This window comes from Lathyrus oleraceus, chromosome 5 (genome assembly GCF_024323335.1).
Source record: "Lathyrus oleraceus cultivar Zhongwan6 chromosome 5, CAAS_Psat_ZW6_1.0, whole genome shotgun sequence".
Taxonomy (NCBI): Eukaryota; Viridiplantae; Streptophyta; class Magnoliopsida; order Fabales; family Fabaceae; genus Lathyrus; species Lathyrus oleraceus.
In genome coordinates this window covers 547,664,997-547,684,142 of record NC_066583.1, presented here as the reverse complement: position 1 = coordinate 547,684,142, position 19,146 = coordinate 547,664,997, and the positions used below count along the sequence as shown (strand labels likewise).

The following is a 19,146-nucleotide window of genomic DNA, read 5'->3' as shown; positions in this document are numbered from 1 at the left end:
TGAATTAACAATTTCGCGTTTCATTTTTTTTATTGTTATTAATTTATTGTGTATCATTAATCTTGTGATATACAATATTACAACATGGGATTAATTACTATGCACTATTAGTGTGAAAAAATTTACACGGTCGATTCATCACCATCACCCGTTTGTATTACTTTATAGGTTTTCAAAATAAAAATCAAACTTATTTTAATATCTAACGTCCAAGATTAACTGATGGTGTAAAATTTTTTTACACTATCAGTGTATTTCAATTAAATCCTTACAACATTGTCTCTCACATCTTATCGTTTATAAAACATAATTTCAGCTCAAAATCAAAATGAATTTAAAAACATTTAATAATTGAGTATAATAACTATAAAATATGAATACAAAACTACAAGATGGCAATAGTCAATGTTCCCCTTTTCAAAATAAAAATTATAAGTTCATAACATTTTACGGGAAAAAATAAATAAAAATTACACATAAAAAATAATCTAAAATAAAATTAATTCAAAAGTTAGTCAAAAATCTTTTAAGGAAGAATTAAATATTCATACATTTAAAAAACGTTTAGATTCATATAATATTTTGTCAATTTTATTAATTATTAAAATATTAAATATATTTTTTAAGTTTTTAATAATATTAAAAAATTCAAAAAAATTATTCTCGAGTTATGAAATAAAAATACACTTATATAAAACTGCATAATAGTTTAATAGTGATGTTCTTTTTTAAAATTAATGACATGATTTTTTATATAATACTATCCATATCTATTTATTTTAGTGAGTAATTATATGTGTTCTTGTAGATTTTTTCGCTCATCAACTGTGGATATTTTTTGCGAGTATCCATTGAATATAGGTTTATTGTCATCCTTAACTACCACTAAATAATAATAATAATAATAATAATAATAATAATAATAATAATAATAATAATAATAATAATAATAATAATAATAATAATAATAATAATAATAATAATTTTCTTCCTCTTTATTTTTCTTATAAGATTGAAGACTCATTTTGATATATCACAAAAGTTATAGAACCTAAATTAGGTCTCGAGAGAAAAAAAAAATTATATTTAATCCCTTACAAAATTTAACTGTGTCATATTATTCCTTATGTTAATATTTTTCTTAAAATCGGTTTTTTTCCTATGTTAATATTATTTATGCCACATCAGTTTTTTTAATAATTACGTTCACATTTATTTTTAATTTTTTAAATATTAAATTAATTTTAATTTTTAATTTTAATTTTATTTTTAATTTCAATTTTATTTTTAAACAATTAGAATTTAAAAATATAGAAAAAATGCTAAAGTTTATTCTTTGAAGGAATTGAACCAATGAATCTTTAAACCACAAGCTATGTTATTACCACTAGATGAGTGTACATTGAGTGATAAATAGATCTCAGGATTTGTAGTAAGTATTAAGTAATTCTGAACTTAAAACATAAAATACAAAGTTTGTACACATGATTTCGAACATAGGTCTCATCAGATTAATAGGTAATCACTTTATCAATAAAACAATTAATTTGTATAATTTACTTCTAATGACGAATACTTAACTTAATAATTCAGAATAAACATTTACTTCTTTACTTAGTTCAAATAACACAGAGATAAATATTAACTTATTTCAAATAATACACAAATTTAAATAAAATTAATAAAATGTAAATCTTAAATATAATCAATCAAATTGAAATAAATAAATTAATAGTTAATTTAATTATTATAAATTAATTGATTATTATTAAATTTGAATTAATTAAATACTTTAAAAAATTAATTAGTAATTTAATATGAATTAATTAAATATTTTAATAATTAATTATATTATTATTAAATTAATTTATTATTTTTTAATTGAAATAAATAAATATGTATTTGTGTGTTATTTAAAATAAGTAAATAAGTAAATGTTTATTCTGATTTATTAAGTTATGTATTCATTATTATAAATATTAACAATAGAAATTGATTGGTCTAATGATAAAGTCACTACCATTTAACTTAAAAGAATTCATATTCAAGATCCTGTGGGTTCAAATTTTATATTTTTTTAATTTAAATTTATAATTATTTAATATTATGAGAATTATCTATCACTAATGTACATTACCTTAGTGATAAAGACATATGATGTGGCTTAAGTATTTTGAGTTCACTCTTTATATAAAATATGACAATAGCTTGTCGGTGGTTTTATCCATAAATCTTGTTTAAGAATAACAATTTTTTCGTTTTTTAATGTCATGTAAAGATTAAGTTGTTATATTATAATCATATTGTTAAAAAATTTCAAAATAAATAATAAATAGTTTACACCAATTTTCTTTTAATATAACCCAATTAAATTTCATAAAGAAGTAAATAGAACTTTTTTTCTCGGGGACTAATTTAGGTTCTACAATTTTTTTTTGCGAGAGATCAAAATACGTCTTCACTCTTTTTCTAAAATATGACAATAGCGTGTTTTTATCATTAAATGCTATTTAAAAATAACATTTTTTTATTTTTTTATTGCTATGATAAATAATCAATATTTATATATAATCATATTCTTAAAAAAATTCAAAATAAATAATAAATATTTCACATCTATTTTCTATTAATATGACTCAATTAAATTTTGTAAGAAATTAAATGAAAAAAATTCTCTGAAATTAGTTTAATTTCTATAAAAATTTTGTGAGAAACCAAAATATGACTTCACTCTTCTAGTAAAATATGACAATAGTGTGTCGGTGGTTTTTATCATTAAATGCTATTTAAGTATAACTTTTTTTCTTTTTTTAATGTTATGATAAAGAATAAATTTTTATATTATAATCATATTTTAAAAAAAATTCAAAATAAATAATAAATAAATATTTGACACCTATTTTCTATCAATTGTTGAGAAATGGAAAGCATATATTTATTTTAAAAACAAAAAGAACTCATCTCATTTTCTCCTATTAGCTGCCTCAAACATTATTTAGATGATTTGAGATATTTTCACCTATATTTCATTTCAACTTTTCATCCTTTTTATTTATCAATTGCTGTTCCACAACCAACATTGTAAGTATCATATTGTTTTGTATATACCTTTCTCCCTTTCTATTGATTTTCTCAATACTTTAGTTAATATTAAAATAATTATGAAAAAAGTGAAGATTGAATGCATGTTTGTTCAAAAGATCATGATCAAAATCTGTCTAAATTCACACAATCAAACATTGAGAAAGCTAGGAACTTTTTATGATCATTTATTGAGAAATCTTGAAACATATCTAAAACATGTTGCAGTTTTCAAGTTTGAGTTAATTTGATTAATTTCAGGAGAAACCCTAATTTGATGGATGATGAAAATGGCTCACGCAAAAGGATCAGAGGAAATCACCAACCTTCTAATCCTTTGGGAAGTTCTTCTGATTCTCCCCCTAACGAAGAACACGCTGATGAGATCACTGAAAGGGACACATCAAGCTTCCCAACGCAACCTCAAGGCAACAACAATGGCATTCAGGTTCCTCTTCCTTCCCGTCGACAACTCCGTAGACTTGATATCCTTTGTGTTTCATCAAATCCTCCACACAGTGCTATGATCACTCCACAAACAAGTTCTCAAATTCTGCATTCGGAAGGAGTCATGCCAGAGACATCTCTTAGCCATCAAACTGTTAGTCCCTTTTTTTAATGTTCAAATTAAAGTAACATTTTCTCATTATTAAAAAATAAGAAAATTCATTGTTTCATATATATATTTTATAGCTTTATTCCAATTTATAGATTTTAAATTAAATTTAATCTAATGGTCAATTAGTGACGCAAAATTTAATGACATGTTTTTTTATCAAAAGTTTTATTTTATGAGTTTATATTAATTTTGTAAATTTTTAAAACAATAATAAAATAAATGAATTTTCATAGTTTTATTTTTTTTTCAAGATTTTTTTTATTCCTAATTAACTAAAGTTCATTTGTATAGGGGGTTGCTTTGACCGAAGAAAGGGAAAATTTAGAGGACCAAGATAGAATTACTCGCATGAATATCAATGACATGACTTTTGAGGTAAGTACAAATTTTTGATTTTTTTTTCATCTTAAAATGTTTATATGAACATACGTTAATTTTACACTATAAACAATAAAAATATTATCTTCCGTCAAATTGTAGAAATATTTTTAAAATGATTGTATGACATGGCATATTGATAATGTAAAGTAATTTTACCCTGTCAATCAATTAATAATATTTATTTTGCTAAATTATAGAGATATTTTTTAAATGATTATATGATATGGCATACTGATAGTTTTTTTATTGAATGATACTGTAAAACCATGCGTGTTCACTATATATACTCTCATAAAAGAAAATGGATGATGCATCGACAATTTAAAATAATTTTACACTGTCAACTAATGATCAACGTATATTCCGCCAAATAATAGAGTTATTTTAAAGGCTTAATTGTGTTAGAAGTAATCCATATTCAGTAGTAGTATTAGTTTTTTAAGCGTAACCTAACTAGTGTAGGTTACCATTTTCATCTACGTGGCATTATTGCTTGTGTATATAAACAAGTGTAATTGTTAATAGAGTGTGTGCATAACCATTTATTGTAACCGTTTGAAAGAGTGATGGAAGTTTATTATTTTAATTCTCTCTCTTGTCTCTCTTCTTCCATCTTCATCTTTTTCATCTTGTGCACCAACAATTGGTATCTAGAGCTCCGATTCAAATCCACATGGAAACACAGGGAAACACGAGTGAACGGTGAGTCGTTGTGTGATTGATTTTGTTTCTTGAGTTCGTGTTGAATTTTTTATTGGAATAGTAACATAATCATATTTCTTGATTTTGTGAAATTGAGAAACACCGGTGTTTGGTGAGATCTGAGTGAATTGCACAAGGTTGAAGATGAACGGAAACAATACTCTGAGTATTAAGCTTCCAGTGTTCGATGGCAAGAGCTGTGATAGGTGGATGATTTAAATGCGTGTGTAGTTTGACACTCAAGATGTTCTTGATCTCGTCAATCACAGTTACATTCTGATTGCACTTCCGGCAAATGCAGCAGATGCACAAAGAAATGTTCAACGTGATCTGAGGAAGAAGGATCAAAAGGCATTATTTTACATCCATCAGTGTATGGATGCGAACATGTTTGAGAAAATCGCTAATTCGACGGCGGCGAAGGCTGCGTGGGACACACTGGTACAGTGCAATGATGGTGATGCATCAGTGAAGAAGGTGAAACTTCAGTCTCTATGTAAGCAGTATGAGAATCTCATCATTAATAACAATGATAAGGTACCTAACTACATCTCTAGAGTGATTATGGTCACAAATGAGTTGAAGTCGTATGAAGACACTCTCTCTGAAGAAAAGATCATTGAGAAGGTACTTAGATCTCTTACTCCTCAGTTTGATTACATTGTTGTAGCAATTGAACATTCTAAGGATCTTATCACTATGAGAATTGAAGAGTTGCAAAGTAGTCTAGAGGCACAAGAGTTGCGTCTGATTGAGAGAAACTCTAAAATGGAGGTAGAACAGCATGCCTTAAAAGCATCTTTTGGTAAGAAATATCAGAAGCAATCTTGGTCAGAAGTCAAGAAGAAATCTAATGGTGTTCAGAAGTCAGAAACCTCAACTTCTAAAAGGAAGAAGAGTGCTCAGAAGGGGAAGGATAAGTATGAAAAGAGGAAAGTTCAGTCCTACTGTTGTAAGAAGTTTGGCCACTCCGCTGCTGATTATTGGTCAAATACAGAAAGGAAGTCAGAAGAAGAAAACATAACTGGAGGAGATTTTGATGATAAACATGTGTTATTGATGGCTTCTGAGTATGATAGCGCGTCTTTGGAAGACTGGTGGTACATGGACACTGGTTGTTCAAATCACCTTATTAGAAATAAGAAATGGATGGTTGAGTTTGACTCAGGTAAGAGGACCAAGATCATATGTGATGATGATAAGTATCTGAATGTTGAAGGAATGAGAAATGTCAGAGTAGTTATGAATATTGGTAAACCAGCATTGATTCAGAATGTGTGGAATGTTCCTGGCATGAAAAGTTATCTGATGAGTGTAGGTCAAATAATTGAGAAAGGATTTTCAGTTACCATGAAGGACAATATTTTGAATTTGTATGACTGTAATTGGAATTTGATTATGAAGTTAGAACAGGGAAGGAGTAGAACATTCAAAGTGAATGATAAAACTGTAGACTATGAATGCCTTAGTGCAACAAGTGTTATGAAGGAAAGTGAGTTGTGGCAGAAAAGATTTGGTCATCTGAACTTCAGAAGCTTAGGGAATCTGAACTAAAATAAGTTGGTACATGGAGTTCCTACAATTAAGAAGCCAGAGAAGTCATGCAATGTATGTATGAGACGGAAGCAACCAAGACTGTCATTTTCATCTAAAATGCCCCCAAGAGCAAAGCATGCTCAAGGAGTGGTGCATTATGATGTGTGTGGACCATTTCTAGTACCTTCACTTGAAGGGAATAAATACTGTGTCATTTTTTGATGAATTCATAAGGATGGCCTGGGTGTTCCTTATAAAGTTCAAACACGAGGTGTTTGTTGAATTTAAGAAATTTAGAATCAAGCTTGCGAATCAGAGTGGTCAGAAGCTGAAAGTTCTCAGAACTGATGGTGGAGGTGAGTATAACTCTACAAAATTCAGAAAGTTATGTGAGGAGAATGGAATTGAGCATGAGGTGACTTCTCCATACACTTCTCAACATAATGGTCTTGCTGAAAGAAGAAACTGAACTTTGCTTGATATGACATGGAGCATGCTAAAGGAGAAGAAGCTACCTCACACCTTGTAGGGAGAAGCTGTTGCCACTGCATCATATGTGCTCAGTAGGTGACCAACCAAAAAGTTGAAGGAAATTATTCATTTAGAGAAGTTGACTGAAGATAAACAAAGTGTGAGACATCTAAAGGTGTTTGGTTCTGTTTGTTAAAAACATGTTCCAAATGCTAAGAGAAGGAAGTTGGATGACACAAGCAGAGTTATGTTGCTTATAGGTTACCATAGTACAGGTGCTTATAGGATTTATTGTCATGTCACTAACAAGGTTGATTCAACAAAGATATCATTGTGAAAGAGTCAGAAGTGTGGGGTTGGAAGAAATATTAATTCAATTATGGTGAGGTCTTAAAACATGAGTTAACTTATGAAGATACTTCAGAATCTGAAGGTTTTAAAGATGAGTTAGAATCAAAAGATTATTCTGAATTTGACTCTGAAGGCGATTCTGGTTTTGAAGGCGGATCTAATTCTGATCTAGATTTTGATGGTGATTTAGACTCTAGTAGAGATCCAGACTCTGGGAATATTCCAGACTCTGAAGGTGGTCATGTCTCTGAAGGTGGTATTTCTGGGGTTCCAGCATCTAAAGAAGATTCTGAACAAGTTCAGAGGCCACAAAGAATCAAAAACGTTCCAAGAAGATTTGTAGAATTTGACATACTGCAAGATACTTAAATGGACTCTGATGGAGAGGTCATTCAATGTGCCATTTTAGTAAACTCTCAACTAGTTAGTGTTGAAGAATCGCTCAAGAATAAGGTATGCTTGAAGGCCATGAAAGAATAATTTAAGACTGTAGAAAGAAATTAGACTTAGGAGTTGACTGAGCTTCCAAAGGACAAGAAAGCCATCAGGGCCAGATAGTTTTTCAAGGTGAAACTGAATGCAAACAAATTAACTGTCAAACATAAAGCAATTTTAGTAACAAGAGGATTTAACAAAATCCTGGGTTAAATTACTTTAAAGTGTTTTCTCCTGTAGTGAGACATGAAACAATCAGAATGTTGATTGTGATAACTACTAACAGAAATTGACCTCTCATGCATCTCAATGTGAAATATGCCTTTTGAACGGTATATTTCAAGAATAGGTATACGTGTCACAACCTCATGGATTTATCGAAAAGAATCAGGAAGGGATGGTGTACAGGTTACATAAAGCCTTGTATGGACTGGAACAAGCTCTTGGAGCCTGGAATTTGAAAAATGATTCATTCTTCAAGCTTCAAGAATTCAAAAAGTGTGAGATAGAGTATGGTGTTTATGTTCAACATACTTCTGAAGGAAATATGATTCTGGTGTGTCTCTATGTTGATGACATATTGCTGACAGGAAGTTGTTTTGATGAGATAATGAAGTTCAATAAGGTGTTGATGAATGAGTTTGAGATGATTGATCTAGGAAATATGACATTTTTTTAGGGATGGAGATTGTGTACTTTGAGAAAGGTATAATTCTGTATCAGCTAAAGTATGAACTTAAGCTTCTGAAGAGATTTGAGCTGCTGAATTATAAGGTTGCAGTTATACCTTTAGAAACAAATCACAAATTGGATTCTGATCCTGAGGGTGATCATGTAGATTTTACAACTTTCAAGAAGTTAGTTGGCTCTCTGAGGTATTTGTTTAATACCATACCTGATATTTGTTGTGTAGTTGGAATGGTTAGTAGGTTCATGAGTAAACCGAAATGGTCTCATTACCAAGCTATTGTCAAGATTCTGAGGTATATTTAGGGGACTCTGAAGTATGGAGTTTTGTTCCCTTCTTGTGAAAAGGCTAATTCATAGTTGATGTGTTACTCATACTCTGATTGGTGTGAGGATGAAGTTGACAATATAATTACTTTTGGATATCTGTTTAAGTATCTGAGATGACCTATTTCTTGGTGTTCCAAGAAGAAACCAATTGTTGCTTTGTCAACCTGTGAAGCTAAATACATAGCAGGAGTTATGGTTTCATGTCAACTTGTTTGACTTCAAAATTTACTTTAGGATCTGAAGATCAAGGTAAATAAGCCTCTAAAGTTGATGATTGATAACAAGTTTGCAATCAATCTTGCCAAGAACCTAATGTTGCATGGGAAAAGCAAGCATATTAAGACTATGTTTCACTTTCTAATAAATCAGGTTCAGAATGGAGTGCTAGAAATGCATTGTAGCACCTATAAGCAGCTTGCAAATGTTCGGACGAAAGCGATCAAGATTGATCAATGTCTCCACTTGAGAGATGAAATTGGTGTTGTTAGTTTTGATTAGATGAATATGAAGTAAGGGATGGTGTTAGAAGTAATTCATATTCAATATTTTTATTATTTTTGTTAAGCGTAACCTAGCTAGTGTAAGTTAGCATTTTCTCCTACGTGACATTATTGCTTGTATATATAAACAAGTGTAGTTGTCAATAAAGTATGTGTGTAACCATTTGTTGTAACCGTTTTGAAGAGTAGTGAAAGTTTGTTATTTCAATTCTCTCTCTTATTTCATCTTCATCTTCTTCATCTTGTGCACCAATAAATTGCAACTTTGGTCCCTCTATTTTGTTTTTTTGTTGGTTTTGATTCCCCCATTTTAGAAATCAGGTTTTTCGTCTTTTTTTTTTAAGTTTTTGTGTTGGATTTTTTACTCCCCCAAAAGGGACCAAAATCCAATACAAAACTTAAAAAATAGACCAAAATTGTAGTTTTTATAATGGGGGACAAAAATTCAAAAAATGACAAAATAGAGGGATTAAAATTGCAAATAAGTCTATTTTAAAAATGATTGTATGACATAACATAATGATAGTTTTATTAGAACTATTTTACACGGTCAATGCATGTCTATTATACTTTTTCGTAAGAGTAGATGGATGTTCCATTGAAAATGTAAAATAATTTTACACGATCAACAAATGAGTAACATATATTCCACCAAATCATAGACATACTTTTAAAATGATTGTATGACATGACATAATGATAGTTTTCTATTGGATTGGAGTGTAAAACTATTTTAAATTGTCAGTGCATGTCCATTATACATTTTCATAAGAGAAAATGGACAATTCACCGACAATGTAAAGTAATTTTACATTGTCAACGAATGAACAACATATATTTCGGCAAATCATCGAGATATTTTAAAAATAGTTGTATAATATGAGATATTTATAGTTTTTGTTATGGAATGTAGTATACAACTATTTTATACTATTTGTATGTTCATTATACTCTTTTTATAGTGTTATTTTTTGTCAAGAATTTTTGGCATCCTTTTTAATTGAACTTCATTTGTAAAGGAGAATGCTTTGATGCATGAAATGGAAAATCTAATCGACCAACATCGACAATTTCTCTCACTTATTGATGAAATGTCTAATGAGGTAAGTGCAATATTTTTGTGATTATTTTTGTTTTTCTCAAAACTTCTATATAAAAATACGTTAATTTTGTTTATTTTGAAAAGAATAAATAAAATAAAATCAATTTAATTTGTAATCTAGTTTTTTTGTCTCAATAACTTTTTGGCTTCCTTATTAATTTAACTTCATTACTATAGGATTTTTCTTTATTTAATGAAGTGGAAAATCAAAATGATGAACATCAAGATATGCGGTTGAATATTGATGACATGTCTTATGAGGTAAATACATAAATAGATACTCAAATTTTATTTTCCTATCAGTTTATAGGATATACAAAAATTGAAAAATATTTACATTAAGAATCATTGCTTAAAGGAACTTCTTCAATTGGGCGAGAGGATTGGAAGTGTATCCACTGGTTTATCAAAAGAAACAATTGCCATACAGCTGAAGACAAAACTTTTTTCACCAAGTCCTGTTGCTATTAATTTGGAGGAATTACCACCTGAAGAAGATGGGGAAAATAACTCTTGCCTAATATGTCAGGTATTATATTTTAACAAGAAATTCGATTCCACTCAATATTTTCATTAATTTTTTAGGATAATTCCTTATTTTCTTTTACTAACCAAGTATATTTATTAATTGGATAGGAGGAGTTTAAGGATCAGGAGAAGATTGGTGTTATCAAATGCAAGCATGAATATCATGCAAATTGTATAACACAATGGCTGCTTTTAAAGAATAGTTGCCCAATCTGCAAATTAGAAGCTTTGGATGATGCATAAGAATCTATAAATTCTTCATGCATGGATATCCCTTAATATCTCTTAATGCACTTTCTGGATAATTTGACTTTTGACTTTATTCATATTTTGCTATGGTATTATATATGTTAGGTACTAGAACTTTGAATTTATCAACTTGCATTTATTTTATCATGTTGGATTAATGATATTAATACTTGTTTTTATATGCATGAGTTGAATTAAAACTCTTATACTTGTTCTTGTGTTCTATGCGGTTTGAACTTAGTTTACTTGATATTGAATGTACCTTTGTGTTTGAGTGCTATAATTTATAATGATAAATGAGACCTTAGAGAATGTTTCATTGTGCTTGAGTGCTATAATTTATAATGTTAAATGAGACCCTAGAGAATGCTTCATTTAAGTAGAGGTGTCAAAAAAACCCTAAGTAAGAAAGCCTTAATAATTAGGTTTCCTATTTGGCCCCATTTTTTTAGACTCTCTACTAAATCAATAATTTTTGCCCCTTTATTTTTAAGCCTCGTCATATTTTTGTTTTTAAGGGCCTATGTGAGGGACTCAAAATATAATTTGTTTCAAATAAAAAAAATATTTTATAAAAATATATATTTTTAAAAAAATAAATCTTTTTTGAAAATTAATTTTTTTCTAAATAAAAAAGGTTGATTTTTTTTCAAAAGTGAAAAAAAGACTAATTTATTTTTTTAAAAAAATATGAAAATAAAAAAATCAATTTTTTTGAAAATATCACAATATATGATTTTTTTGAAAAAAAGTTAATTTTTTCGAAAAACAAAAAAAAATACTTATATTTTTTTAAAATGAGAAAGGTGATTTTTTTCGAAAAAAAACATCAATTTTTTTGAAAAAAAAAGGTCAATTTTTTCCAAAACATCAAAAGTCGTTTTTTCTTCAAAAAATAAAATCAATTTTTTTAAAAATAAAGTCGATTTTTCCAAAAATACTTAAAAAAGTGATTTTTTTAAACTAAATAAGATTGACTTTTTTCGAAAATAGAAAAAAAAAAGTTAAATTTTTCCGAAAATAAAAAAAAATTGATTTTTTTTTAAAAGTTAATTCTATTTTTTTAAATTAAAAAAAAAAGTCAATTTTATATGAAGAAAAATCGATTTTTTCCGAAAATAAAAAAGTCATGTTTTTTTCGAAAATAAAAAAATGATTTTTTTGAAAAAAAGAAGTCAAGTTTTTTTTAAAAGATTGATTTTTTAAAAATAAAAAAATCAACTTTAAAAAATGATGGGCCTTACTTGAAGTTTATGACCCTTTAGTTTAGGCTCTGACCCCCTAAATTGGCAGCTCTACATTTAAGACGGCCATCAATCACATTATTCTCACGAGTTTTGGAAGTTTTATCCAATTCCACCCAAGAGTTCTAAAAGTAGATTTTTTCTTGCGCTCATGCCCATTCTCACCAAATTAGCATAACAAAAGGAATATCAACCTTCTGCAATTGTTCACACAACATCTAATTCCCCAGGTATAACTCAAAAGTCTTCATATATCCCTATAATTACAACCCATGTTTCCCATGTTGTTACCCTTGCCAAGACCCCCATTAGACACTCCACAACTTTTACTCATACCTTACACAACTAGGGGTGGCAAAATGGGTCGGGGGTCGCTGGGCCGGGCCGCGCACCTGCCAAAAAATGGCGGACTGAGTTGGGATTTTGAGTCTGCCTACCTGTTTCGTCCGTCCCGCCAAAACAAAAATATCTGCGGGCGGAATACATAATGCGGTGGGGTCCCCGCTAGCCCGTTAAAAAAATTGAAAAAAAACTACATAAAAAATGTCCATGACCCATTTTGAACAAAAAGGCATATGGCCCAATAATAATATCCATTAAAAAAACTACAAATGAGTAAAAGACCTAAATTTCTCTCACAACATTAGTAGTGTTGTAGAAATCCTTTTCACATTTTTGTCGTCTTGCTAGCGGTGAATCTCTTTCAGCCTCCACTCCAGATTCTTCTATCATACATTATCTATTACATACATTATCTACTACTGTAATTGATTGTCTATTACATACATTGTCTATTAAAATCTATTCTTCTTTATTACATACATTGCCTATTCCGCAAATTACATACAGTAATAGAGAATTTCAGCTTTAATAGTATATTACAAAATTGATTCTAAAACTTTATTTTATAAAAACAAGAGAGTCAAATATATATATATTATGTCACTACTTAATATTATATAGTATATGTATGTGTGTGGTGGATAAGAAGAGGGGAAGTTGGTAAGAAAAGAGGATAAGAATAGAAGAAGAGAGAAGGAGAGTTATCAAGAAAAGGAGAAGAAAAGAAAAGAAAGAAAAAGAGAGAAAGAGGAAAGAGGAGCTTGGAGGAAAAAGAAGAAAACTCATGGAGGATCATCATCTTCCCCAACAACATCTCATCTTCTTCTCACCATATTTATCTTCATCTTCATCTTCAAGGTGAGTTCTAGTTAGAACTTCCATGGAATAAAACTAGGGTTTAGGATGAAATCAAATGATAGTTGGTAATGATCCATGATATGTGTTCTATCTTAGTCATGAAAGCTTAATGAATGAATGATTCACCCATGTTTTCTATGATTGTGGGGTTATACCTATGGTTGAATGTTGTTGTTACTATCATGGTTTTATGTTTCATAAGCTTGTAGAAGCATCAAGTGTAAAGGTGTTGTTTCTTGTCTTCATGATGTTCATGTTGGTTGGGTTGTTGGAATGATTTAGAGATGGTTAGGGTTGGAATAAAGGGAGTTAAGAGATGATTTTTTGAAGAAAATTGAAGAACCACGATTGGATGAACTTACAAGTGAAATTTTGATTGATTGAACTTTTTTGAGAGAAATTCACATTCAATCGATTGATTCATTTGATCAATCTATTGACATGAATTAATTATTTGATGAATTAAAATATATCACTAATGGGGTTCAAACCCAGGACCTCCTTGGAATTGTACAAGCCTTACCACTAGGCCAATGATTTTGTTTTTGAATACTTATGCAATGAATAAATGTTAATCTAAATCTTGATTAAGATAGATTAATGAATTAATTGAGGATTATAACTTCGTTTTGGACGCGGACAGATGCGTTAGAAGGATAACGAAAAAGGCTATCATTATTATACCATGTTATAGTATATTATGTGTCTTACAAATTCTATGAATTATATTATGATGAATGTTAAAAATTATTGATATGTTTGATTGTGAAATTACATGATTAAAAACCTTACAAAGATAAGTGAGGAAACCTAGGAGAATAACTTGATTAATAACTTAGAAAGATAATCTAGGTTATGGAACATGTGTGATATATGTATGAGAAAATGGTATTCATTCGTACGACGCTTATGTGAGTTCGTGGGCGAATTGTTGCCATGATTGAGAATGAGACGCATTGTATGGAACATGCTATGTTATTATTTGTGTATTATGGTGAATGAAGTCACCAGTGATTGATGAATTTTGTTATGGTTTGTGGAACCGATGATTGTGGAACCGATCATGTATTCAGAATGTGTGTTTTATGTGGTGGTACACATCTCTATTGGTATGCTTAGATGAGTAAGCATTGGTATGTGGGACCAATGATTCGAGCCTCAATTGGGTTTGAGCCCAAACCATGGCGGACATGGGGGAAAGGTGGACACCTAAGTGGGTTAGAGTCCCATACGATGAAAGAGACTCAAAGTGGGTAAAGTCTCATACGAGTGATGGTTCTTAAAAGTGGGTTTGAGTCCCATAGGGGAACCTGATATCCACCGCGAAAGTCAAATCATACGAGCATGCATGAACCGGGCCTGGCTTAGACGTAAGTCCGTTCGGGAATTAATGTTTCGTGATCTGAATAATGATCGAGGTTGAGTTATGAGAACTCAGATGCATGTTGCCATACAATTGCGAGATAGTTTCCCCATCTCTCAAGTCTTCGTTCCCTTGTTGACTTGAGTTGGATATGAGTTGAATATTGATTAGAAAACCCTATAGAGCCGAGTGGACCCATAGGATAGGAGAACTCACTGAGATTATTATCTCATCCCACTATTGTTGTTATTTTTCAGGCAATCCTTGCAGGTTGAATCTAAGAGAAGCTGTTATGGATGTTTCAAGGGATGTTGTTTATCATGATCTTTCGCTGTGGAGTTGTGCGCAATGAAGATATTGCACATAGTTCTTAGATTTTTTTTATTGTTTAGGCACTATTGTATGACATGTTCCATTGATGTTTTAGTTTGGACATGTATATATATTGTTGCCATTAGGCACTTATGTTGGATCAGTACCAATTATTAACTCTTGTATGATATTATTCTAGACATATATTATACGAGTTGTTACAGTTGGTACTAGAGCAGGTTGATTCTCGACCTAGCCTTGAAACATCATAAGTAAATCTATTCATGCCTCATATGTGTGTTTAGCCAACATGATTCTTAATATCATTGTATGTAGTATTGGGCCTGATCAACCTAATGCTATGTGCATGGTAGGTAAGATCATGGTTGAGCGACCACGAGGACCCCGAAGTATGGGTTGAACTTGTGCTTTAAGGATAGGCTCAAGCCAAGAGTTAGAAAGTAAGGAGAACTAGATATCCCAGTTGAAGTTTCAGAGGAGTTGTGATTTGGGTATTATGGAATTGAAGAGTAGTGCATCGTTCAAGCGATTCTGCAGTATTAATAGAGTTGAGAGGTTGAGGTTCTCTATTGGATAAAATGTCAGAGCTTTGAGAAAGGTGTGAATTGCTAATGGAGTAAGATATACTCACTGATATGGAATAAGTATTGCGAGTAATTCCGTATGGTGAAGGAGAAAGGATGGTTATGTTACATATATGTCATAACGTCTGGAAGTGAGGTAGTGCATCATTGTTTCAGTTTATAAGTGTAATACCCCAAAATTTACCCTTCATTTTTTTCCTGGAAGCATGGGATTATGTTTTACACTTCATTAGCATCATACTAGGTCATACTCATTGCGTACTGCATTAGTGACATGGAAATCAGGTTTTGATTGATCACTCTTTAACAGAAGGAGCCCACACAAAGCAAGATTGAGAATTGGACTTCATTTTCTAAGTATACAAGTCTCAAGGGTCTCAGGGGGCTCCAAGTATCTTATTATGGTCCTCAGTTCATCAGTGGAGGCTTCAGAGCTATCAGAGTGTTCATCTGGATTTAATCAGGAAAATTAGGGTTTCACGGCTACCTGCAACAGGAAATGTTTGGTTAGAAGTAGAGGAGATCATCCATGTCATGATTGGAGAGGCATCTTGGCCTAGGAAGACTCACAATTATCCCAGAAAGATCCATTGGTAAGCAGTGCAATCAGTTCCCGATCAATTTTGCCCTAAAATTAGGGTTTGGTATAAAATCAGTTTATTTCTGATTCTTTGGGTGAAACTCTTTTCCATGGCCCTCCATATGTCCACAAGGGTCTACATACAAAAAATCAGCTTTTTATTTGAGCCAGAAGTGCTTCAATTGATCACTGGAATCGGGATCAGACAGTTTGGGAAAAGTCAACTGTGGGGCTAGAAAAGTCAACTCCTGACATTTTGAGAGTGGAATCTCAAAATCCATGCCTAGGGGAGCCTACATGTGAAATTTGATCAAGGTTGGATCTTGGATTCATCATTTAATCAGGAATTGGAAAAGTTACTTAATTTGGAAATGGTTGACTTTCCATTTAAGGCAAGTTTTCATGATTGTTGTACTCACTTTAAGCCCATTTTCCATCAAGATAAAAGCTCCATTTGAAAATTTCTCCAACATGAAAGTTGTTCCTCTTGTTCCAATCTTTCTAGAAATATAAAGTTTATTCCATTTGGATCAAAATTGAGAATGTTATGCTTAGTCAAAGTGAGACATATTTTTAGGACACTTAGAAAAATTTCTAAGTCTCAAAATCTTCAAAGTTTGTCAAGACTTCTTGGCCAGTTTTCTTGCACTTAAAGGCACCAATTGAAAATGTTTTCTTCACAACAGTTATACCTTGCCATGTCCTCTTTCACCTACTTTTGGAATCATCTCATTTGGATCCATGGTTTGAGAGATACATTCACCTAAAGTGGGCACCATGACTTGATTTTCTAGGCAGATTTTAGGCCAAACTGGCCCAACCATTTTGCAGTTGGTGTGACATGATTTTGGGACCACTTTTCACCTTCTTCCATTCATCATTTCCACTCATGCTCAACATGAAATATGACATGATCCATGAGATCTTTCCACTGTTTGCATCATCTCATCATTTGGTGGCTTGATCATCAAGTTACATGGCCTCAAAGTCACCATCTTGGACTGTTTTCTTGCTTGCCAAACCAGACCAAAGTTATGCTGCATAAACCAAGCCAACATTCTGCTTTCCTCATTTGGCCATGCACGCTTGTTTCCACTCACTTAAACTTTGCCAAAACAAGGAACTTGCTCATACACCTCACTTTGCATCATTTGTTCATTAACCAAAACATGGATTTCTGAGCCCATTAAGACACTTGACCCACCATATTTAAGCACTAAAACCCTAAATCTAAAAGAAGCATTTGGAATTTTCGAGCAAGGAAAGGAGCATCACTAGTCAGCTTCCATTTCTCAAAGTTGAAGTTGTGAAGCACCATTCTTCTTTCATTTTCTCCACAATCAAGAGGCAGTGGACTAAGCTTCCACTAGGTAATCATCTTACTCCATGGCTATTTGTTTTGCTCATTCTTATGCTTGATACATCCATTCCATTACCATGTTGTTTACCATGCTCATCACCATTACCATGTTGTTTACCATGCTCATCATCATTACCATGCTAGTTATGTTATGCCTGTCTCTGAAGTCCTCAGTATGAGGCATTGTTCATGTTGCTTGATTTGTGTTTATTTCTGCTCATATCCGTGGCCATGTGGACATCTTGTTGACATTATTTCTCCATTTTTAAGCCATCATTTCACTCAAACCAAGTTACCATGTTAATCTACACATTTCATACTTGAGTTCTGGTTTTTATTTCATGTCATTTGGTGCATCATAGTGGTCGTATTATTGGGTGGAAGTTGAAGAAAACTCACTGCATATTGTCGCGTTTCTGCATTGCATGGCATTAGGGTTTGTTTCCATGGGGAAGACGACCACGTGTCGTCATGAACACCGCTGGATCGAGCGCGCGTCTTTTAATCTAGGTCGCCCATGTATTTTTGTCCTGTAGTCACTTAAACCAACTTGACCAATTGATACAATGTTTACATTATTTTTTTTATTAAATGTTCATTTCATAGTGTCACGCTGGATTTATTTATTTGGTTGGACCATGGGCCTTCGCCTGTTACTTTTAGCACCCCACATTTTTTTGGCACATCGGCTCTTTTGTTTTCCAGTTCATTTAAATTGCTAATGCACCCCTTCTTTTTTATGTTGATTTTAATTTCCATTTTTATTTCTATTTTGATTTTAATTATTTAAAATATTTTCTTTATTCATAAAAATATCCAAAAATATTTTCCATATTTCTTAATGTCTTATTTAATTTTATTTAATTTTTATTTTTGTATTTATTTAATGTTAATATTTTATTTCAATTATTAATTCTAAATGGTTCATATTAGCAAACATTTTTTTATTGATTTTATTTTCATGACTTAAAATTCTTTTTAGCTTTTGATTTTTGGGATGAAGGTTGACCACTGTCCCCTGGTCAACCTGACCTTTTCTTGGAATTTTATTTCCCATTTTCAATTTATTCTTGATGTATCTTTAACCTAGTCTTGTTGGTTGACTTTTAGTTTGACTTCTGTTTTATTTTAATTAATTCATGCACTAATTTTTATCATTTTTAAAATCTTTTTGGGGGGTGATGATGTCCTAACCCCACCATACTTAGTTTAATTTTTCATAATTTTCTTGATTAATTTGCTATTTATTTGATATTTTTTAAGTTGACTTGAAATTTCAGTTGACTTCTTTATGATCGATGTTTGACTTAGGGATTGCTTATGGCAATTAAAGAGATCTTTTGATCCTCCCTTGTTCATCTCATATGCCATGTATTATAGGCCTTTCATCTTGATTTTATTTGATCCTCACCTCATTTCCTGATTAAATTATTCAGTGAACCCTTGTGTGCATCTTTTCATCTGCCTGGTTCATCTGTTATCTTTTATACTTGTTTCTCTCATTCATGCT

At 31.1% G+C, this 19,146-nt stretch overlaps 1 protein-coding gene across 1 annotated transcript; it reads left to right on the top strand.

Moving 5' to 3' along the window:
- The first annotated feature begins 2,946 nt into the window (after positions 1 to 2,946).
- LOC127086275 (E3 ubiquitin-protein ligase MBR1) lies at positions 2,947 to 11,093 on the top strand. Its single transcript, XM_051027004.1, has 7 exons — positions 2,947 to 3,081; positions 3,343 to 3,682; positions 3,992 to 4,075; positions 10,113 to 10,196; positions 10,373 to 10,456; positions 10,554 to 10,724; positions 10,832 to 11,093. Exons 2-7 carry the CDS (start codon positions 3,359 to 3,361, stop codon positions 10,964 to 10,966), a joined length of 882 nt encoding a protein of 293 aa, XP_050882961.1. The 5' UTR covers positions 2,947 to 3,081; positions 3,343 to 3,358; the 3' UTR covers positions 10,967 to 11,093.
- Positions 11,094 to 19,146: the final 8,053 nt, after the last annotated feature.